This window comes from Callorhinus ursinus, unplaced genomic scaffold, assembly GCF_003265705.2.
Source record: "Callorhinus ursinus isolate GAN/ISIS: 27379988/994484 unplaced genomic scaffold, GSC_fseal_2.0 scaffold1, whole genome shotgun sequence".
NCBI classification, from domain to species: Eukaryota; Metazoa; Chordata; class Mammalia; order Carnivora; family Otariidae; genus Callorhinus; species Callorhinus ursinus.
This window is the reverse complement of record NW_027397063.1, coordinates 57395270-57419387: the sequence shown is the minus strand read 5'-3', so window position 1 is coordinate 57419387 and position 24118 is coordinate 57395270. Positions and strand designations below refer to the sequence as shown.

Sequence of the window (24118 nt, the reverse complement as noted above, 5' to 3'; positions counted from 1 at the left end):
AGCCTGGAGGCTTTCTAAAACTTTGGGTATAAACTTTTAATGGTAAAACATTTATGTTTCACTTATTATGATGTCGAGAGAATTTTTAAAAACCTAAAACTTGTCTTTATTATAGTAGCTTTGCCCAAATCAGCCTCAGTGGAGAAGACTCCATCTACATTTTCAGAAATATGATTTTAATTATCTGAGAGGCACTTGGATTTCAAGGCTATTTCAGAACCAGATAATCAGGAATGTTGTAGTAATGGAAAAGTTGTAACTTTTCCTTTTTTGAAAACTGCTCTCACTAGTACCAGAAATGAGTCCTGGTACAATTTACAGTTATCCTTTCCTTCTCCTCTCCTGGGAAGACCACTGAATTAGTATTAAGTAAAAAGGAGTGATATTAGAAATGAGCATTTTTCCCTTTTAATTTAAGTGTGCACAAATGTCTTTGAACCCATTTAGGTGGCGTGCTGGTTACTAGATCCAGATTCTAAGGAGCCAACTCTTCACAGCATAGTTTCCAGTTTTCTTCCTCATGAGCTTCCCCTCCTGGAAGGGATAGAGACTGGACAAGGAATTCAGAGTCTGGGGCTGAATGTCAACACTGAGCATTCCGGGCGATACAGAGCATCTGTAGAGTCGATTCTCACCTTCAATGCTATGAATCAACTCAGTTCTTTGTTGAAGAAGGAAAACCTTCAAGGTAAAAACAACCTTGCCGGCATTTTCATGCTGTTACAGACTGGTGACAGTTCTGTTTTTAAGCCACTTTTTATCACAGTTCTTTATCACTCTTTATCATACTTCTAACGCAAACTCTATTTTTGGATTATCTAGGACAGGGGTCAACAAACGTTCTGTAAAAGGCCAGACATTAAGTGTTTTTGACTTTGTGACCCTGGTGGTCTCAATCATAAATATTCAACTTCGCCCTCATAGCACAAGAGCAGCAATAGACAATATGAAAATGAGTGTTCCAATAAAACTTTATTTATAGAAACAGGCATCTGGCCCTGGTTTGGCTCTAGTTTGCAGACCTCAGACTCTAATGAAGAGAATTCGTGGCATTTTATCATTTATTGCTAATTTTATATTTGAACTTTATCCAGTGATTTTTATTCACACTTAAAACCTAATCTGTCGAGGAGGGGGGAAAAGATGGCAGAGGAGTAGGGGACCCTATTCCAACTGGTCCCCGGAATTGAGCTGGATATCTACCAGACCACTCTGAACACCCACAAAATCAGCCTGAGATGTAAGACGATAGAGCTGGATCCCTTCAAACAGAATATCGCAGGTGGTTGCTTTCGAGGTACAAAGCAGGGAGCCATGATTCCGTGGGCAGATATCGGAGGATAAATGGCAGGGGGAGGGATCCTGACCATGGGGATACTACACCACCAGTGAGCGATAGCCTCCCGCTCTGGGGACGGGGCACAGGCTCGCAGACCAGTAGCAGCGAGGAATGGACTTTAGGGCAGCCCCCCAGACTGAAACCGGAGTGGTGGGTCTGTGCATGCGAACTGGGGGCAGCTGGCAGTTTTAGAAGCACAAAGGGCAGAGACGTGCCCCCGTTCCCCAACCTGGAGGTGAGGACTGGGAGCCCTGCTGAGGGGCGCACAACCCAGGATGCTGCAGTTTATAGCAGCACAGACAGAAACGGAGATAGTGTGGCCAGAGAGCTCACTGAAGAACAGACTGTGATCTCTCTGCTCTGAGGCAGAGGGTTGGAAACGGTTTCTTCTGCTCTCACTCTCAGAAGAGACATGGAAACCTGCCAGGGAAAGCCGCCAGAGAACAAAAGCCCTCAAAAACCAGTTTTCGCTGAGCCCATACCCCGCCACAGGGGGCAGGGCAACTCTGCCCAAACAGGATTGCCTGAGTAACAGTTTTGCAGGCCCCTCCCCCAGAAGACAGGCTGGGAAAACAAGAGGCCAGCAGCCCTAAGGTCCCTAGAAAACAGGTGCATCTTGCTTGGCTTGTGGTCAATAATTTGGACTCTATACATTCTCTCAAACACCCATAACAGAATGACTAGGAGGAGGAACCCCCAAAATAGGAAAGACTCAGAGATTATGATTTATGCCACAGATTTACAAATGGATTCAGATATAACCAAGATGTAGGAGATGAAATTCAAACTACCAATTGTGAAGACAATGGCTAGAATGAAGAAATCAATTAAAGGCAACATAGAGTCTCTAAGGGCAGAAATGAAACCTGATTGTCAGAACTTAAAAATGCTATCAATGAGATCCAATCTAATCTAGATAATCTAATAATTAGGGTAAGCAAGGCAGAAGAACAAATTAGTGACCTGGAAGACCATTTAATAGATAAAAAGGAAAAAGAGGAGGTCAGGGAAAAACAACTCAGAATCCATGAAAATAGAATCAGGGAAATAAGTGACACCATGAAGTGTTCCAATGTCAGAATTATTGGGATCCCTGAGGGGATGGAGAGAGAGAGAGGACTAGAAGATATATTTGAGCAAATTGTGGCTGAGAACTTCCCTAATCTGGGGAATGAAACAAACATCGTGTCCTAGAGGCAGAGAGGACCCCTCCCAAGATCAAGGAAAACAGGCCAACACCCCGGCATGTAATAGTAAAACTCGCAAATCTTAGAACCAAGGAAACCACCTTCACGGCAGTTAGGGGGAAGAGATTCCTTACATACAGAGGGAGGAACATCAGAGTAATGTCAGAGCTATCCACAGAGACCTGGCAAGCCAGAAAGGCCTGGCAAGACATATTCAGGGTACTAAACGAGAAGAACATGCAGCCAAGAATACTTTATCCGGCAAGACTGTCATTTAGAATGGATGGAGAGATGCAGAGCTTCCAAGACTGGCAGAAACTGAAAGAATATGTGACCACTAAGCCGGCCTTGCAAGAAATATGGGGGGTTCTATAGAAGGAGAAAGACCCCAAGAGTGATATAGAACAGAAATTTACAGAGACAATCTATAGAAACAAGGTCTTCACAGGCAACATGATGACAATAAATTCATATCTTTCAATAATCAGTCTCAACGTGAATGGCCTAAATACTCCCATAAAACGGCACAGGGTTGCAGATTGGATAAAAAGACAGGACCCATCCATATGCTGTCTACAAGAGACTCATTTTGAACCTAAAGATACATCCAGACTGAAAGTGAAGGGATGGAGATCCAGAAAGACACTGTTATCATTCTTAAAGGGTCTATCCAATAAGAAGATCTAACAATTGTAAATATCTATGCCCCCAACATGGGAGCAGCCATCTACATAAGCCAACTGTTAACCAAAATAGTCATATGATAACAATATGTTAATTGTAGGAGACCTCAGTACTCCATTCTCAGCAATAGACAGATCATCTAAGCAGAAAATCAAAGAAACAAGAGCTTTGAATGACACACTGGACCAGATGGACCTTATAGATAATATACAGAACATTCCACCCTAGAACAACAGAATACTCATTTTTCTCGAGCACACACAGAACTTTCTCCAGAAGTTCTGTTCGCCAGAATAGACCACATACTGGGTCACAAATTAGGTCTCAACTGATACCAAAAGATTGAGATTATTCCCTGCATATTCTCAGACCATAATGCTTTAAAATGGGAATTCAATCACAAGAAAAAATTTGGCAGAAATTCAAACACTTGGAAGCTAAAAACCACTCTGCTCAAGAATGCTTGGGTCAACCAGGAAATCAAAGAAGAACTTAAACAATTCATGGAAACCAGTGAGAACAAAAACACATCAGTCCAAAACCTATGGGATACTGCAAAGGTGGTCCTAAGGGGGAAATACATAGCCATCCAAGCCTCACTCAAAAAAACAGAAAAATCTCGAATTCAGCAACTAACTCTACACCTTAAAGAACTAGAGAAAAAGCAACAAACAATGCCTAAACAACGCATTAGAAGGGAAATAATTAAGATTAGAGCAGAGATCAATGAGTTAGAAACCAGAAACACAGTAGATCAGATCAATGAAACTAGAAGCTGGTTCTTAGAAAGAATTAATAAGATCGATAAACCACAGGCCAGACTTATCCAGAAGAAAAGAGAAAGGACCCACATTAATAAAATTATGAATGAAAGGGGAGAGATCACGACTAACACCAAGGAAATAGAAACAATTATTATAAATTATTATCAACAACTATATGCCAGTAAACTGAGCAATCTGGATGAAATGGATGCCTTCCTGGAAATCTATAAACTGCCAAGACTGAAACAGGAAGAAACGGACAACCTGAATAGGCCAATAACCAGTAACGAGATTGAAGCAGTGATCAAAAACCTCCCCAAAACACAAGAGTCCAGGGCCTGATGGATTCCCTGGGGAATTCTACCAAACATTCAAAGAAGAAATAATACCTATTCTCCTGAAGCTGTTTCAAAAAATAGAAACAGAAGGAAAGCTTCCAGACTCGTTCTATGAGGCCAGCATTACCTTAATCCCCAAACCAGGCAAAGACCCCATCAAAAAGAAGAATTTCAGACCAATATCCCTGATGAATATGGATTCCAAAATCCTCAACAAAATCCTAGCTAATAGGATCCAACACTACATTAAAAAGATCACCCACCACGACCAAGTGGGATTTATCCCCAGGATGCAGGGGTGGTTCAACATTCGCAAATCATTCAGTGTGATAGAACACATTAATAAGAGGAGAGAGAAGAACATATGGTCCTCTCAATTGATGCAGGAAAAGCATTTGACAAAATACAGCATCCTTTCCTGATTAAAACTCTTCAGAGTATAGGGATAGAGGGAACATTCCTCAAGTTCATAAAATCCATCTATGAAAAACCCACAGCAAATATCATCCTCAATGGGGAAAAGCTGAGAGCCTTTCCCTTAAGATCAGGAACACGTCAAGGATGCCCACTCTTGCCACTATTTTCAACATAGTACTAGAAGTCTTAGCAACAGCAATCAGACAACAAAAAGAAATAAAAAGGTATTCAGATTGGCAAAGAAGTCAAACTGTCTCTTTTTGCAGATGACATGATACTTTATGTGGAAAACCCAAAAGACTCCACCCCCAAATTACTAGAACTCATACAGTAAGTCAACAATGTGGCAGGATACAAAACCAATGCACAGAAATCCGTTACTTTCTTATACACTAACGATGCAACTGTAGAAACAAATTAGAGAAACAATTCCATTTACTATAACACCAAAAACCATCAGATACCTCGGAATAAACCTAACCAAAGAGGTAAAGGATCTATACTCTAGGAACTACAGAACACTCATGAAAGAAATTGAAGAAGACACAAAAAGATGGAAAAACATTCCATGCTCATGGATCGGAAGAATAAACATTGTTAAAATGTCTATGCTACCCAGAGCAATCTATACCTTCAATGCCATCCTGATCAAAATTCCAATGACATTTTTCAAAGTGCTGGAACAAACAATCCTAAAATTTGTATGGAATCAGAAAAGACCCCAAATCACCAAGCAAATGTTGAAAAAGAAAAACAAAGCTGGGGGCATCACTTTGCCCGATTTCAAGCTGTATTACAAAGCAGTGATCACCAAGATAGCATGGTACTTGCACAAAAACAGACATATAGACCAATGGAACAGAATAGAGAACCCAGATATGGACCCTCAACTCTGTGGTCAAATAATCTTCAACAAAGCAGGAAAAAATATGCAATGGAAAAAGACAGTCTCTTCAATAAATGGTGCTGGGAAAATTGGACAGCCACATGCAGAAGAATGAAACTCGACCATTCTCTAACACCATACCCAAAGATGAACTCAAAATGGATGAAAGACCTCAATGTGAGACAGGAATCCATCAAAATCCTAGAGGAGAACATAGGCAGTAACCTCTTTGACATCGGCCACAGCAACTTCTTTCGAGTTACCTCTCTAAAGGCTAGTGAAACAAAAGCAAAAATGAACTTTTGGGACGTCATCAAGATAAATGGCTTCTGCACAACAACGGAAACAGTCAACAAAACGAAGAGGCAACCCACAGAATGGGAGAAGACAAATGACACTACAGATAAAGGGCTGGTATCCAAGATCTATAAAGAACTTCTCAAACTCAACACCCAAAAAACAAATAATCAAGTCAAAAAAATAGGCAGAAGGTATGAACAGACACTTCTCCGAAGAAGACATACAAATGGCATACAACAGACACATGAAAAAATGTTCATCATCATTAGCCATCAGGGAAATTCAAATCAAAACCACATTGAGATACCACTTTACACCAGTTAGAACGGCAAAAATTGACAAGGCAAGAAACGAATGTTGGAGAGGTTGTGGAGAAAGGGGAACCCTCTTACACTGTTGGTGGCAATGCAAGTTGGTACAGCCACTTTGGAAAACAGTGTGGAGGTTCCTCAAAAAATTAAAAATAGAGCTACCCTATGACCCAGCAATTGCACTCCTGGGTATTTACCCCGAAGACACAGATGTAGTGAAAAGAAGGGTCATATGCACCCCAATGTTCATAGCAGCAATGTCCGCAATAGCCAAACTGTGGAAAGAGCCGAGATGCCCTTCAACAGATGAATGGATAAAGAAGATGCGGTCCATATATACAATGGAATATTACTCAGCCATCAGAATGGATGAATAAATCAACATGGATGGAACTGGAGGAGATTATGCTAAGTGAAATAAGTCAAGCAGAGAAAGTCAATTATCATATGGTTTCACTTATTTGTGGAACCTAAGGAATAGCATGGAGGACATTAGGAGAAGGAAGGGAAAATGAAGGGGGAGAAATCAGAGGGAGAGATGACCCGTGAGAGACTATGGACTCTGAGAAAGAAACTGAGGGTTTTAGAGGGGAGTGGGGTGGGGGGATGGGTTAACCCGGTGATGGGTAGTAAGTAGGGCATGTACTGCATGGAGCACTGGGTGTTATACGAAAACAATGAATCGTGGAACACCACATCAAAAACTAATGATGTATGGTGACTAACATAATAAAATAAAATAAAAAAAAAACCCTAATCTGTCATGGAATTTAAAAAGTGACGTATTATCTTTTTAGAACTTTAGTTATTTCTCTAACAAAGGATATTCATGTGAATCTTTTTTTATGTCATGATAAATAGCATGGATTTATTGTGCAGTCTGCTGGCTGCACAAGAGTAATTACCTTGACTTCAGAGAGCATATCATATGCTTATGGTAGAAATGATGAAGTGGAACAAAGTTGATTTCATTGTGAGAAGATTTAAACCATGAATTTATTGGCTGATTAATAAATACTAGAAACAACAGATCGATGAATTTGCCCAGACCAGGTTTGAATCTGGGCTGTATTACTTATTAGTGAGAGGCCTTGGGCAAGCTACTGACACTCTTTAAATGTTTCTTATAATGTTATAAATATTAAATGAGAGAGAACTTAACGCAGTTTTGCCAGTTTAGACACTCATTACTGTGTTAGATGATGATGATCATGATTTTTACGACTAGCGTAAGCCCTCTGTGCTAATAGTAATGTTCTCCCCAGCATCACTGGAGTAGAATAATACAAAGATCAAACGGAGTTGTCTGTTGTTGTAGGAGAGTTGCTTAAGAGATGTTAATTAGCAGCTCTTGAATGTGCACTGAAATATTTCAAACCAGCTTCTCTAAGCCAATGTAGGCAGGCCAAGGAATTGGAGTACATGGTACAGATGCCACAGGACTGCTTCTACGTTCATGGGCGATAATGCTGAATGAACACAGCTCCCTTTCCCTCTCAGTTGGCTTTGTCTGCCCTTAGGATCTAACATTTGGTGAGGGTGATATGGATTAGTCTGTAACTTTTTATGAACATTTGTTGCCCATTATCAAAATTAAAAACTTTCAGTATCTTCGGGAGGGAAATTTCCCACTCTTAAAGATAGTTTTTCACCTACAGGAAAACGAAATTATGGTTCCAGAAAAGTATAAGAAACCCTCTAGATTTGTTATTTTTAACTTTTACAATTTCACTGTGCCTTGAAAACTCCTTTTTTAGGCAAATTTTCAAAAGTGGGTGGCCATGAGGTATTAAATGCATTCTTTTGTACAGTGCAGAGTCTTTCTTATTCAAAGAGTCCATAGAATTGAAGTGCATTGAAATAAAGTTTTTAGAGAGAATGTAAACAACTGTCAAATTTTGTTTGGAAATAATTATTTCAGAATATTCTTGAAGGATCTCCAGAATCTTTTTCTTTTTCTTTTCTCATTCTCTTGCCTGTTGGGTGGGTATGTTTTGGCAGCTGACTTTTTCCCACTAGAGAGCTGATTTTTGCTTGGGTGTGACTAAATTTTAATAACAATGTGACTTTGCTCAATGTGACTCAGGACCAAGTATCCTGTTCTTTTCACATGGGTCAATTATGTCCTTTCTAGAGTGGGTTGAACATAGATGATTTTCTTTTTTCTTTTTTTTTTTAAGATTTTATTTATTTATTTGAGAGAGAGAATGAGATAGAGAGACAGCATGAGAGGGGGAAGGGTCAGAGGGAGAAGCAGATTCCCTGCTGAGCAGGGAGCCCGATGTGGGACTCGATCCCGGGACTCCAGGATCATGACCTGGTAGAGTTTGCCTATAAACTTTCTTGTGGAAATATTTTTAACTATTACTTTGATTTCTTACAGTTGTAAGATTATTCAATTATATCTTTATGTTTTGGTGAACCATGTTTTTATTATATTGTTATATAATATATTTTTGTTATAATTAACTATATTTTTTAATAATTACCTCTTTCATCTAGATTTTCAAATTTATTGTCATTAAGCTATTGCTAATTTTTTAATACATCTGTGGTTTATCTATTATGTTGTCTTTTTCTTTCACCATATTTATTGTTTAATCTTAATAGAAGTTTATCCAATTTTTCAGTATTTTCAAAGAACCAACTTTTGTCTTTGATTTTTAGCTCTCCTCACTTTATTTTGTAGCCCTTTTTCTAAATTCATAAGTGTGACACTAAACTCATTAGTTTTCAAATAATTCTTTTCTTTTCCAATTGAGGTATAAAAGGCTATAAATTTCCCTCAAAGGTCTCCTTGCATTATATCTTAAAAATTTTACATGTAATGTTTTCATTTTATCTTAAATATTTATTAACATTTTCTGTTTTGACATTTTTGACATAAGTTATTTAGAAGATTGTTTTTCAATTTCCAAATATTTGGAAATGTTTTATTTTGTAATTTTTAATATTCAAACTTATTTGTATTGTGGTTAAAAAAACATGATTATGTAATACCCATTCTTTGAAATTTTTGGAGTTGTTTTACAACCTAAATCCTGAACTATGTGTAAATGTTCTATGTATATATAAGAGAATGTGTATTCTAGTTCTGGATGCAGAACTTTATAAATGTCTATTAAGTCAAGGTTATTGTTTAATAAAACTTTTGTATCTAATTTTCACTGTAGTTCAATCAATTTTAACTATATTTTAACTATATATTTTGAGACCATTTTATTAGATGCATACATGTTTAAAATTGATTTATATTCCTGATGAATTAAACCTATCTATATTATGAGCAGCTCTAGCACTAATATGACTTTTAAATCTTAGTCTGTTTTCTGGAATTGATATGGCAGCATCAACTTTCTTTTAATATTTGCCTCATATTTTCTTCTATCCCTTTTAACCTTTCTAGGTCCTTATGCTTTAGATGTGTGTTATAAACAAAGCATAGCTTATTCATTTATTTTTCAAACTTAGCAATTTTTTTTACAATTTTACCAGCTTATTGTGATTTTTGATATATTTGTATATTTTCCTACTGTTTTACTTTGTTTCTATTCATCTTTTTTATTTTGTAAATAGTTTACTCATTACTGTGCTCTGTATTCTGTTCTAATGAATCTATATCTGCGATTCTTATGGGTCTAAATCTGCCATTTGTTGTTTCTGCTGTATATTACTTGTATTTCTTTGCTATCTTGTATGTTTCATATTCTTTGTGAGTTCATGTAGGATTTGATCAGTGGAGCCCTGCAGGCCTAACTTGGGGAAAGCCTTCCTCAAGAAAGGTTTTGCTCCTTACCAAAGTACACCATATCCAAGGACCACATTATCCTCCCTTGAGAGTTTTGGTTCAGAGCAGAAGTCTGAGAATTAGCTTCTCCTTCTGTTGCTGTTCTGAAGATCTATATCCCCTCAACCTTTTGGCTGTAGGATTTCATTCCTATGACAGTACTGCTCCTTCCTACTGCCTAAGGATATAGGCTTGCTCCCTGTCACTCTGACTTTGTGCTGCTTTTACTGTTCTTGTTCTGACCCTAGTTCCTGATTTCTCTGGTTCCACATCCCATGAATTTCTGCTCTGCATCCAGGTCTTTAAAGCCAGGCTCTGACTGCTTGTTAATTCCTCCTATTAGAGGCCAGTAGCTCTCACTTGTTTATTTGCTTTTGGTGGGGGTTGTGGGTGTCCCTGGACATTTCTCCTGCTGGTTGAGACCAGCAATGCCTCAAAGAATGTATGCGTGTGGAGCTGGGGTGGGCAGGCCAGGTTTGCTCAGAGTCCTTGTGATCCATAGTACTGGAAGCTGAAGTCTTTGGTATGGATTTTTTCTTAATGATTTAGGACAATATTTCCCAGAGTGCATTCTATGGACATGTACTTTTCAGGATGTTAATAAGTGTTACATAAAATAAAGGTTTTGTAGTCAAATAATTTCAGATTTTCAGTTAAATAGTCATCGTTGCTTCAGGTCTTCTCAGAGCCTTTACTAAATTAACAGGCATCATGAATATCCAAAAGCAGTATGTAAATACTGGAACTCACAGTGCACAGTGTCTCTCAATTCCACCCTTTTCATAGAGTATCTTTGAGACTAATATTTCAATGACCGTACTGGAAAAACTGATATAGAATGACTACTCTGTTGAGAAGTGTCAGCAGATAGAAAAATACTCTGATTCTTACTTCAGGAATCTTTTTCTTTATTCTTTGGTAAGAGCATTGGAAAATAAGAAACCTCCATTTTTAGTTCTTTGTGCAAGCATGCATATCATGGAACCAGGAATATTGGAAATAATTTCAGGAGATTAACTCATTATAGTCAGTTTAGCAAATAAGATTGGCTCTCTTGCTCTTGCCAAGAGTAGAAGCAGAAACATTATCTTGGGAGAAAAGCAGCTTTTTGTAATCCAGACTATTCACAAGTCTGGATTACAGTTTTTCCACTCTCGATGTAGACAAGGGTAGTAGTCTAGTGCTGAAGTAGAAAAGTAGGAAGTATTTTAATGCCTTTCCTTGTTGGCCTGAGAGTGCTGCTCAGGAGACTGGATCTTGAAGAATAGCTTGGATAGCATCTCTGAATTTGCTCAGAAAAATTCCATGTTTGTTTAGGTGATGATGCTAATCTAGTCACTTAACTGGTGAATTAATGTTTTAGTTTTCTTTTTTTCTTCCAGATGTTTTCTGTAAAGTGGAAATGCCTTCTCAGTATTGCTTGGCTTTGCTAGAGCTAAATGGAATTGGCTTTAGTACTGCAGAATGTGAAAGTCAGAAACACATAATGCAAGCCAAGCTGGATGCAATCGAGACTCAGGCCTATCAACTAGCCGGACACAGTTTTTCCTTCACCAGTTCAGATGACATCGCTGAGGTTGTATCATGGGAATGGGGAATTTTAGAGTTAAAAATTATTTTTGTGTGTGTGTATGTGTTTGTATTTCCTAAATGTGTTTGCCTAAACACCAAAGATCAGTTAAAAAAGTTTTAGTTATCAGAGTACTTTGGAGATAGAGTATTCTAGCTTCTAATTTATAAGTTATATTTGTGTTTATGAAATAGGAAGGTGGTAAAGAAGCCTCCTAGAATGTATGCTCCATGAGATTTGCCTAGGACAGCGGAGGTACTCAGTGAATGTTTGTTAAACGAAAGATCCATAGTGGTTGTTATATAACAGTGTAGTTGTTTCTCCATGAAGTTAGTAAATTCATGATCTCCCACCCCTTCCTTACCCCAAAATCCTTTTTTGGAACATGAAATAAGATGTCTTTCTCAGTTGTTAATGAAAAAGGAATTTTTGGGATTGTTTGCTTTTTTAAACCTAAATAAGATTTTTATAAACTTAACATAAATTTGGACACACTTTATCTTATTTTTATTTTCAAATGTTGGCGTTCTATTCTTTCCTCACACTCCACAAAGGGTGGTTGGGTTGTTGTGGAAGGGTTACAAGTACAGGGTGGGTACTTATACTTGATAGCATTGAAGTTCAGGTGTCTTGTCAATGCAATTCAGTAACGTAGCATGTTGTGAAGATCATAGACTTTCAAGCCAGACTTCCTGGGTTTGAATCCTATCTCCTCCACTTATTAACCCTGTAACCTTGGGGCAATACATCAACTCTTTGTATCTCAATTTCTACATCAATAAAGTGGGTTATAATACAAATACCTCACAGAGTTGTTGTGAGGAATGAATGATGAATGTTAAACACTTAGAATAGTGCCCATCTCATAGTAAATGCTCAATAAATGTTACATATACTCATAAAAAATGCCCTTTTTTTTAAGCCACAGGGTTATAGGTTTTAAAAAAAAATGAGGAATTTTGTTTCTCCAAATCACAGGGTACATGTGTATTGAATTCAGTAGTGCCTTTTTTTTTTTTTAAATATTTTCTTTTGAGTTCTTTAGCTCAGAACTCCCCAACCAATACCCAACTGACTGCACATAAAATTACAGAGGGACCTTATGAAAAACAGAGCATCCCTGGATTTCAGCACAAGTAGGCTTGGGGCATAGGCAGGAATCCATGCCCTTGTGATTCCGATACTAAGGCCATAGGCCTAGACCAAATTCTAGGCCAGAATAAAAGGCCTTTGATGTTAATGGCTTGTTCTTAAGTCTTCATTTTAAAATGGAAGTTATATTTAAGGTAATCTAACAGTTTCACACATTGACTAGTTAATCCTTGGTGATTTTAAGTGGAATCTTTGAGCTGGGCAGGATATTACTAATCATCTAGAGCTGTGCCATCCAAACAGGAGCCACTAGCCACTTGTGGCTATTTAAATTTAAATTAACTGGGACACCTGGGTGGCAGTTAAGCCTCTGCCTCTGATTCAGGTCATGATCCCAGAGTCCTGGGATTGAGCCTGCATCAGGCTCCTTGCTCAGCAGGGAGTCTGCTTTTCCCTCTGTTTCTGCTGCTCGCCCTGCTTGTGCTCTATCTGACAAAATAAATAAATAAAATCTTTAAAAAATAAATAAATTTAACTTAATTAAAATATATCAATTCAGTTCCTTAATTGTGTTAGCCACCTTTTAAATGATCAATAGCCACATGTGGTAAGTGGCTACCATAAAAGGGAGTGCAAATATAGAACACTTTCATTATTGCAGAAAGTTCTTTTGGATGGCACTGGGCTAGAGTGGGGATCAGCAAACTACAGCTTGTGGGCCAGATCTGGCTTGCCACCTGTTTTTGTAAATAAAATTTCATTGAAGCATAGCCACACCTGTTCACTTACTTATTGTCTGTGGCTCTTTTTGGTCTATAATGGCACAGTTGAGAAGTTGTGACAGACAGTAAAACCTGCAAAGCTGAAAATTTCGGTTATCCGGCCCTTTTTGGGAAAAATTTGCTGATCCCTGGTCTAGAGGAAAGCATGAATTAGAGAAAAGAAAAAGGACTTTTGAGTTAGAGGACTATGGGTTCTAATTCTTAGTTTTCCTATGTTATGGCCATGTAACTTTAAGCAAGTTTCTCCAACTGGTGTAAACTTTTCAGAAGTGTCACAGAATTGTTGTGCATATGACATGAGATGACATATGTTAAAGCACCCAGCATGTGACGGCTGACCCATAGTAAGTGCTCAATAAATAGTGCCTCTTGCCCTCATCCAGTTCAACACCCTCATTTCACAGATGTATTCATTTAAACCTGGAGAGGTAATTTATATGAAGTTTTCACAATTAATTCTGAAGGTTTCACCAAAAACAGAAATCTAAGATAAAGAGCTTATAAATATGTAACTTCAGATCTTTGAGTTGTCCTAATTATGGTAGGTCTCTCTTCCTGGGATTGTTGGTTTATTGTTACTTTTAAAAATAATGTTTCATTTTCCTATTTAGTTATTTGATTCTCTTTCCTATCCTGCCATTCATATACTCTTTGATATCTGTACTAGAGTTGCCTGATAAAATACAGGGCATTCAGCTAAATTTGAATTTCAGATAAACAATGAACAATATTTTAATATAAGTATGCCCCATGCAGTTCAAATTTAACTAAGCATCTTATAATTTTATTTGTTATATATGACAACCCTGATCCCTACACATGCAACCCTATATAACACAATTCTTGGGAAAAATAGTTAATAACATCCATAGCAAGCCTCAGTATCTTTCATACCTAAGACTCCAGTTATTCCCACTATGTAAAATTAGAACCAGATCTTTGTTTCTATCATCACTGCTTTTCTACAGAAGCACAAGCATATCTTTCCTTCTACCCCTTGCCCAACTTGTGGCCAATAGATTCTTATATAATGCAAATGATCTTAATTTTTAGGATTATTAGTGGGAAAATAATCCAAGGTTCACTAAGGCCCACTCAGTGTATACGAATGAATGAATGGAGGTAGTAGATAGTATTCTGAATTGCCTGAGTTTCAAACCCTATAAATTGAGCTGGTGATTTTAGGTATACATGGGCTATTCCTTCTGTCCCAGAATGTGGATCCCTGTTCTGTGTAGGCTTAGTTTCTTCAGTAGGTACTTATTATCTACTCTAGCTGTCATTATTGATTGCTGCATTGTGTTGGCCACCTTTTTCTGACTTTTTGTGTCCAGGTTCTCACAGGGCCTAGCCTTATGGTGGTGGAAGTAGATGGCTTTTTGGATCCCTTTCTACCTCAGTGTTCTTTGATTTTTGTGATCATATAATGGCCACAAAGGCTCCCGTGTTGACCCTTGCTGAGACTTAAATGATTGAGCAGCCATGTTGGTTACCATATCAAGGGGTATTTAGGAGAGTTCACAGTCCTCAGAGCAACCTAAAGTCTCAATGTCCATAGCTTATTTATCACTTGTTCAGCACACAGAGTATACGTTCCTGTGTTCTTGACTGTTAAAAAGCCTATTATGGGAATTAATCTTATAGTGCCTAAATTAGGGTATAGATAGGCTACTTGACATACAAATTTTCATTGTCATTATTTATTAAATGTGATAGTTCAATATGTTGTAAAAAATTCTGCCAACCCATGTTGAATTGTATAGATTTTCTCAAATAACTTAAAAATGTTTTGTGAATGACAATGCTTGTGATTTGATTCTTGACTAAAAAAGCATTAATTTCTTGCAGGTTTTATTTTTGGAATTGAAGTTACCACCAAATGGAGAAATAAAAAAACAAAGCAGCAAGAAAACTTTGGGTTCTACCAGAAGAGGGAATGACAATGGACGCAAGCTAAAGCTGGGCAAACAGTACAGCACTAGTAAGGTACTCTTTGGGACAGTTACAGGGCAGAATTTGAATGACTTTTAGCATTTTCGTGTCTTGAAAGGATGCTGATGAAGTCAAGATCCGGCATAGCCCACCATTTGAATGTATCCAGATAAAAACAAATTGGTTTGTGGTTTGGCTCCCTGCCAAAACTGCAGAGACATTCCATCATGGAAAATCTGGACCAAAATCTAATTTAGCAGTTGTGTCCTTCCTATTATTAAAACAGTATAATGGTTTATGAACTCAGACCTATAGACATTATTTAATTACTGACATCTGCTACTCTTGGACTTCAAGTATAATATAATTTGTATAGTATAGGAACATGGATAAAGGTGTGGAAGAATTAAAAAAGGAAAAAACCCAGCCATTACAAATAAAAACATTTTTTTTCAATTATAGAGCAAAATAGTAAGTTTTCCATGAGTTTAAGAATCTAATCTAATTTCAAAGTAAAAGTACAAATTACAATCCATGGAAACTGTACACTTGGGAGAGAAGAGAAAAAAGGCTTATTGTTACATTTTTACTGAATGAATTTTCAGTGGAATAATAAGGGTAGAAAATACCACCATAATAGCATGGAAAGAGCATCCAAGTTGCCATTCTGTAGAATTTTGACCCTACTGTCGTTAACTATGACTTGCCTGCTCTAGGGAAGTTTCCACAGTTTCATTCTGTAACAAAACTTTTTGTTTTATCTCACTGGCCCTCTAACCTCACAAGTTCCTATTTCTTAGCAGTTTACTAAAACTCTGTAGCATGGAAAGTTCAAAGTTTTAAAGATTAATGTCTTCTGAATTTCTTGATATGGAAATAATGAAAGTATTAGGGCAAAAGGAAAAAAAAAACATGAGAAACTTCCAATCACCTGAGAATAGAGGAGGAAAATATAGACAAAGGAAGGACATGATACAGATTCTTGGGTGGGGTGAGGGAAGGCAGTTATAGTACCTTGCTAAATTGACATTGATTTGTTTTAAGGTAGATCTAAATTGATATTACTCAGCATTAACATGTTTGCATTTTACCATCTGTACTTATTATAGTTTTATCATTATGGTGATTGCCAAAAACCCCAACAGTAATTTTGAGTTGTAGATATAGGAGTTACCAAATTTAATTTTGAGATTATATTATTTACCTAAAAGGGAGCCTAGTTTGCTACGGAATCTGATCTTCATTATATTTCTCTGGCAGGATGTTTTAAATAAATTAAAGGCATTGCATCCTTTACCAGGCTTGATATTAGAGTGGAGAAGAATCACTAACGCTATTACCAAAGTGGTCTTTCCTCTGCAGCGGGAAAAGCGTCTGAATCCTTTTCTTGGAATGGAAAGAATCTATCCTGTATCACAATCACACACTGCTACAGGTAATGAGAAATCTTAAATATGGATAATATCCAATTTTGAAAGAAAACTTTTCGTATATAATATTTGCTTATGATGACTGAGGAATTCAAGTGTTAATCATTGGATTCTGTGAAGTTTCATAAACATTTATGAAACACATACTACATCCAAAATATAGATGGATACTAGTTACAGAGATGAGATTTAGTAAGATAGAGTTCCAGCTTTCAAGTACTGTATAGAGTAACTGGAATGTCTGAGACTGTACTTTAGATTGATATTTGACTCAGTCATCTTATCTAATTTCAGTCCTAGCCCTCTCCCGAACCTCTTAAGATTCTCCCCAAGATGAATCTAGGTAATGCTGGGGGGCATCTGTATAATAGATGAGTGTCTTATTTTACTTAACCAGAAAAGAGCTGTAGAGCCCTTTGGATGTCTTGTAGCACTCTTGGGGTACGTATGAGTGATCTAGAAAGGAAAAAAGCATTCTTGTGCTAGACAGTGCAAAACTAAATATCTGCCAGATACAATGCCATCGGAAGAAAGGGCAGCATTAAATCTCGTCGGGGAGACAGTTTAGGTTGGTGGTAGAGAAAGTGGGCTTTGCTATCTGACTTTTACGGGTTTAAATCTTTATTCAAGGTAGCTTTGTGCCTGAGTGTTCTCATGTGTAAAACACAGTAATAATAGTCTTACTTCACCAGGGCATGCTGAGGATTAAATAGGCTAATACATTTAAAATGTTTAGAATAGTGCAGGGCACTTTGTGCGAGCTCCTTACTGGCTGTTGCTGTTATTACAGACGGAGGCACCAGGAGGAGCTGCTTTTCTCTGTGCACGTTTATTCCCTGTTCTAAACAAATTCTTTTCCTTCTTCCGTATTTAGCTAACCTCTTAGTTCACCCTAGCCATTTCTTGCCCTCTTGGTGTTTAAATTTCATTTTGAGACATATGCTAATGATGTAAACTTAGGTAAAATAAATCCTTGTTGGTGAAAAACCAAAATCAGCCTAGAGTTTCTAAAGGTGTTGCATTTATCTGTTGCTTATAAAATAGAAAGTAATCAATTCCTTTTTTGTCGTTTGGTTTTCACCATACTATGCCTACATTTAAAGAATATTTTAGAAATACAAACTTACCTAAGCATAGCAAAGCCATTTCATCATTAGAATTCACCTCCATGAAGCTACATTCATGTTTTATAATTTATTTTTGCCTCTTGTTTGTCTACCAGTGTTAGCCTCATTAATTCAAACAATAGACCTGAATATTAAATATTATTATCGAAAAGAAGATAGTATGCTGAGGCAGCAAGAGACTTGGACTCCTTCTGCTATTGGCTAGTTTTGTAACACTGAGCAGGCCATTTAATGGTAATAAGTATATTAATGGTAATGGTAATAAGTATATTGATATCTGCCATTCATTGAGCACTAATTTTTCTTAAAAGCTAAATAACAAGGACATATATCAGGGGTTTGTTCAGAAAAAGAATATCTGGGGACACCTGGGTGGCTCAGTCATTAAGCGTCTGCCTTCGGCTCAGGTCATGATCCCGGGGTCCTGGGATCGAGTCCCACATTGGGCTCCTTGCTCAGTGAGGAGCCTGCTTCTCCCTCTCCCTCTACTGCTCCCTCTGCTTGTGCTCTCTCTCTCTCTCTCTGACAAATAAATAAATAAAAATCTTTAAAAAAAAATATCTGAAGTACTTAAAATGTCTGACTCATCAAAAGAAGATGAAATTATATATATTAGCTGGTAGAGAGCCCGTTACAATGAAGAGTATATTATAAAACAGAAGATTTTATAAAACTATATATGTATATATTTACATATATGTATGTATGTAAAAACTGCAATAACAAAATCAATTACCCAGACTTTTTTTGAATAATGCTTATGTGTTTCAGAAAAATTCAACCAATAAGTAAACAAACTGCAAAATATTTGGGGGAAATAAAAGTTATAAGCATTAAATAGCTTTCTCTTTCCTAGAAAGTTCATTAACCTCCTGATTCTAGTCTCCAGCTTTGTCGGGGCTACCATTGGTTCTCTTGATGAGTGAGGATGGTGATGCAGAAAAGCAGCCAGGTGATGTCTAGCAAGTGATGTTCCAGTCAACATGTCTCACTACTCCATCTCCTATAGATTAGCTGGCTCCTTGGGCCCCGGTTGTCCGTTTTCAGCAGTCAGTTGCTCTTCTGCTTCAGATCCTCTCTCTATGTCTTGTGCATTCCTGGGTTTGAAGGTTTTGACAGTCATTTCTCCTAGGATCCATTTGATTAGTCTTTACTCATTAATACCACTGCTAACATTCATATAGTGCTGACATCTGGTATTCATTTTAGCACAGGACGAGTTCAGCTTATCAAATTACTTCTTATCATGGGCTTGTTTTCTAGAGAGCTAGGTTAATATAAAATACATTCTATTTCAGTTGACTCATATATTCACTTGCATTAGGATTGGTCTTGTACTTATTTTATCATCGTTAGATGCATGAACATAATGAAAAATATTTAAATATAAATTTAGTTTAGCAATAGTAGAAAATGCATAATTCAGAAATGCAATTACTGTGAAAATAAATGTCAGATCCCCCCTAACCCCCTCAATTTTCTGTCTTCATTCTGTTTGATTTTAGGACGAATAACCTTTACAGAACCAAATATTCAGAATGTGCCAAGAGATTTTGAGATCAAAATGCCAACACTAGTAGAGGAGAGCCCACCTTCCCAAGCCCTAGGCAAACGCCTACTTCCCATGAGCAGGTAGAGGCTATTTCTCTGTATTTGTGTTAATATACTTTTATGAGTATGAATGGCTCAAAACCAGCCTATTGGATAAAATAATGAAGTTAGTTTAATTTTCTGTTCTGGGCATACACATTTCTATTCTAGGTAGTATCCATTTAAAATCCTGAGTCTGTCTATAAAGAAGCTTGTTGGTGGTGAAAGACTGAAAACCTGGGCCACTAATTACATCACTCAGCACGATATGCTTTTCGAACTCAAATGCTAAAAGGAAGAGTTTAACTATGTCAGGAACATCTCCCCCCTTCTGCCTTCCCCAAATACACATTATGGGAAGAAAAAGCATAGATAATTTATATTAGATATGGTCAAAAAGATTTATTGATTTGAGCTAAATGTCAGTAATTGTTTCAGAAGCAGTTTGTGGCAAAAGCTGTTACAGAAATGCCTTACTTCGTGTTTAAATTGAATGTTTGCTAAAAAAAATCTAGTGTCTTTGTTAAGCTTTAAAGTGAGTTTCAAATGAAAAGGTTCTTAAGTTTCCTAGATGGAACTATTGACTACTGAAAAATGAGACCTTTTTCATATATTTGAGACTGCTTCATGTCCAACTGCTGATGTTGTTTGCCTGGCAGAGGAAGAGATAAGAAGAGCTGTGGCCTCAACCCTGGGCACCGAGCACAGTTGGAGGAGAGAGCCTCAGACAGAGGAATGCCATTTTCAGTCAGCATGCGACATGCCTTTGTGCCTTTCCCAGGTAAGGTGGCTGATGGTTTTTTGAGCTTCTCCTTGCTGTGGGAATGGTTTTCAAAGCACTGGTAAAGCCTGCATTATGAATAAGACTCAGAAGTATGCATTGGTCCCTCCATCTTTCCTCTCTTTGATGTGAGCTGTGTTTCCCCTTTATGTTGCCAGGTTGTCAGTCATCATGGTCTTCATGATCTGCTCTGTGGAAAACTGTGGTGTATGCTATTCAGCAGCAGTCTGCTGAAACCATGTTTTGTCTCTCTGACTTGCTTTGCTCTTTTGCCTCTCTCTTCTCCGCACCGCTGTTTCCTATTGCAGGGGTAACCCCCAAGGCTGCCCTCCTCCTGCCTGACCTCTTCTTAGTACTCTGGTCACAGGCTTTTCATGAAAGGTTGAACACTATAAGCTCTAGTCATGAGACATTTGGAAGTCAGGATCTAACTCCCAAATCATCCCTACTATATATAAATATACACATTTGCTCCTTTATCTTCTGCCCCCTGGCAGGTCTGGCCTGAGTGCATTTAACCATCTGAATTGATTTTAATTCTGTCAGAAAATATTCTAAGGGGGAATTTAGGTCTATGTGACAGTGTCACCTGGCTGGTAATTTTCCATTCTCATTTTTAAGTGTGAACTATCAGCACTATATCATCGTAACCATTTTTAAGTGTTCAGTTTTCTAGTATTAAGTACCCATCATGGTAGATTGTGCAACCATCACCACCATCCATCCCCAGAACTTCTTCATCTTCCACAACTAAAACTCTCTATCTACTGAACAGTAACTCTCCCCCCTTCAGTCCCTAGTCCCTGGCAGCCACCATTCTACTTTCTGTCTCTGAATTTGACTACTTGAGGTATCTCATATAAGTGGATTATACAGTATATGTCTTTTTGTGTCTGGCTTATTTCACTTAGCATCATGTCTTCAGGTTTCATCCATGTTGTAGTATATGTCAGAATTTCCATTCTTTTTAAGGATGAATAATATTATATGTGTATACTTTATTTTATCTGTTCGTCCATCAATTTATTCTTACCTAAACAATAAAATTGTGTTTAACATGACAATATTTTATACTGCTTTTGTTTATTTTTTTAATTTTGTTGAAATTAAACATATATGGATTAAATCTGAAAATTTCTGTCACTTAAAGGTCGTGTTTAGTCCATTTACATCCAAAGTATTTATTGGCATACGGTTGGTTTAACTCTACTGTCTTGTTATTTGTGTTTTATTTATTCTATCTGTTCTTTATTTTTTAAAGCTTTAAATGACTATTTTTTATTGTTCTTTTTTATTTCCTCTATTGTCTTATTAACTATATTTTAGAGTGTACAATATGTATATATCTATCCCATCACAGACTATCTTCAAATAATCTCACACCACTTCATCTGTAAAGTTTTTTTCCATTTTGCCTCTTTTATAATAGATTTCATTTCTATGACTTATAAACTCTACCATATAGTTATTATTTTTGCTTTAAACAGTCTATTATCTTTCAAAGAAATCAAGAAATAAAAAAGTGTCTTTTCTACCTGTCCACTTTTTACCATTTCTGGCACTTTTCATTTCTTGGAGTAATTCAAGGAATCTTGAAGTACTTCCTCCAGAGTACTTCCTTTAAGGTTTCTTGTAATGCAGTTCTGCTGACAGTGATTTATCCCAGCATTCCCATGTCTCTAGATTTCTTTATTTTATCCTCACTTTTGAAAGATCATTTTATGTGACATAAATTTCTAGGTTTACAGTCCTTCTCTTTCAGCACTAACAATGAATCATTGAACACTACATCAAAAACTAATGATGTATTGTATGGTCATTAACATAACATAATAAAAAAATAAATATCTCCATTAGCTTCTGGTTTGTATGATTTCTATTGAGCAGTACACCACCATTTTTCTTGCTCCTCCTGTAAGCATAATGTAACTAACTTTTCCCTGGATGCTTTTTAAATTTTGTTATTCAGTTTTAGCAATTTAATTTGGTTGAGAGTCTTTGGGTAGTTTTTCATGCTTTGCTTCTGAGACTTGATTTTGCGGAATATCCTGAGTTGGTTTAGTTTTTTTTTTTTTTTTAAATCTATGTGCTTATATTTTTTAGTAACATTTCAACCATTGAAACATTTTCAACCATTATTTCTTGTAATATTTTTTAAAATATTTATTTGAGAGAGAGAGAGGAAGAGCGCATATGTACAAGTGTGGGGGAGGGGAGTGGCAGAGGGAGAGAATCTTCAAGCAGACTCCCCTGCAGAGGGCAGAGCCTCACGCAGGACTTGATCCGATGAGATCATGACCTGAGCTGAAACCAAGAGATGCTTAAACGACTGAGCCACCCAGATGTCCCACTTGTAATATTTTTTGTTCATTTCTCTCTCCTCCCTCCTTTCTTCCTATTGCTCCAAATATACATCTATGTAATACCACTGGGTACTGCCCCACAGGTCACTGAAACTTTTTTCTTTTTTATTCCCCCTCCCTGTCTGTTTGTTTGTTTTTATTCTGTGCTACAATATATATTTTCTATTGACTGCTTAATGTTCTTGGATTTCTCTTCTACAGTGTCTAATTGCTGTCACATCCTTCTAGTGACTTTTACACTTCAAATATTGTATTTTTAGCTCTAGAATTTTCATTTGTTTTTTTTGTCTAGTTTTTATTACCTTATTGCAATTCACTACTTATTACATCATTATATGCATGTTTCTTTAAATTCCTGAACATTATCTATGGTAGCTATTTAAAATTCCATCATCTCTAATTTTGGGGTCATTTTTCTATTGACTAAATATTCTCCTGGTCAGAGTTACATTTTCCTGGTTCTTCATATGTGTAGTATTTTGTGTGTGTGTGCTGGACATTATGGTTGCTACCTTATTGACTCTTGGGATTTTGTAGACTTCATTAATAACATTTTCTTCTGGCAGACAATTAATTTACTTTCACATTCAGCTTGATCATTTTGTGACTTTAAAACTTTGTTAGCAAATGTTTAGAGTGGCCTTTATTCTAGGGCTAGATTAGCCCTGATTGTAAGGTGTGGCCTTGCTGGGGTCTCTACTTGGTGCTCAAGGTATTAACAGGGTTTGTCCACTTGGTCTGGTCACGGCTAGAACATCTCTCAACATTCAAGAGGTTGTTTTTCAAGTAGTTGTTCTGCTGACAGCTGTGGGATGGTGGCTGTTACTTTGGTAATAGTTGTTTCTTTAGTATTGATTCTTTGCCTCGTTCCCTGAACTTTCTCGCTCCTTTAGTATTGGGTCAAAAATCCAAAGGGATTACTGTGCATATTTATGGTGCTCCTTTTATGTGCAGCTCCTTTCTCTCCAAATTTCCACAAATTCTAGCCTCCTTAGTAGGCACAAACTAGTCTCTGCTTCCTCAGCTCAGATCATAGTGCTTTGTTTCATCTCTCCTTCCCTGCAATGCGTTCGGGTAAATTCCTCCTTTCAGAAACCTGAGACAGTTGCGTGGCTCACCTCATCGCCTCTCTCCCAGCTTCTTAGAGAATGTAGTCCTGCCCTGTCTATTCTGACATTTGAAAACACTTATTTCATGTATTCTGTCAGTTTTTTCTTATTTATGGCAAGAAGGCCACAAAATTTGTGGTCATTTGTTTTAAATTATTATATATATATTTTTTAAATTTATTTTTTATTATGTTATGTTAATCACCATATATTACATCATTAGTTTGTGATGTAGTGTTCCATGATTCATTGTTTGTGTATAACACCCAGTGCTCCATGCAGAATGTGCCCTCTTTATAATACCCATCACCAGGCTAACCCATCCCCCC

The 24118-nt window shown here is 37.2% G+C and overlaps 1 protein-coding gene across 1 annotated transcript in view; it reads left to right on the top strand.

Moving 5' to 3' along the window:
* POLQ (DNA polymerase theta) overlaps positions 1-24118 on the top strand; it is a 126897-nt gene that overhangs the window by 75822 nt on the left and 26957 nt on the right. Inside the window, exons 19-24 of the mRNA XM_025874979.1 lie at positions 448-688; positions 11396-11589; positions 15306-15443; positions 16650-16824; positions 19452-19578; positions 20196-20317. Coding sequence (XP_025730764.1) covers positions 448-688; positions 11396-11589; positions 15306-15443; positions 16650-16824; positions 19452-19578; positions 20196-20317 — 997 coding nt within the window. The remainder of the gene's footprint in view (positions 1-447; positions 689-11395; positions 11590-15305; positions 15444-16649; positions 16825-19451; positions 19579-20195; positions 20318-24118) is intronic.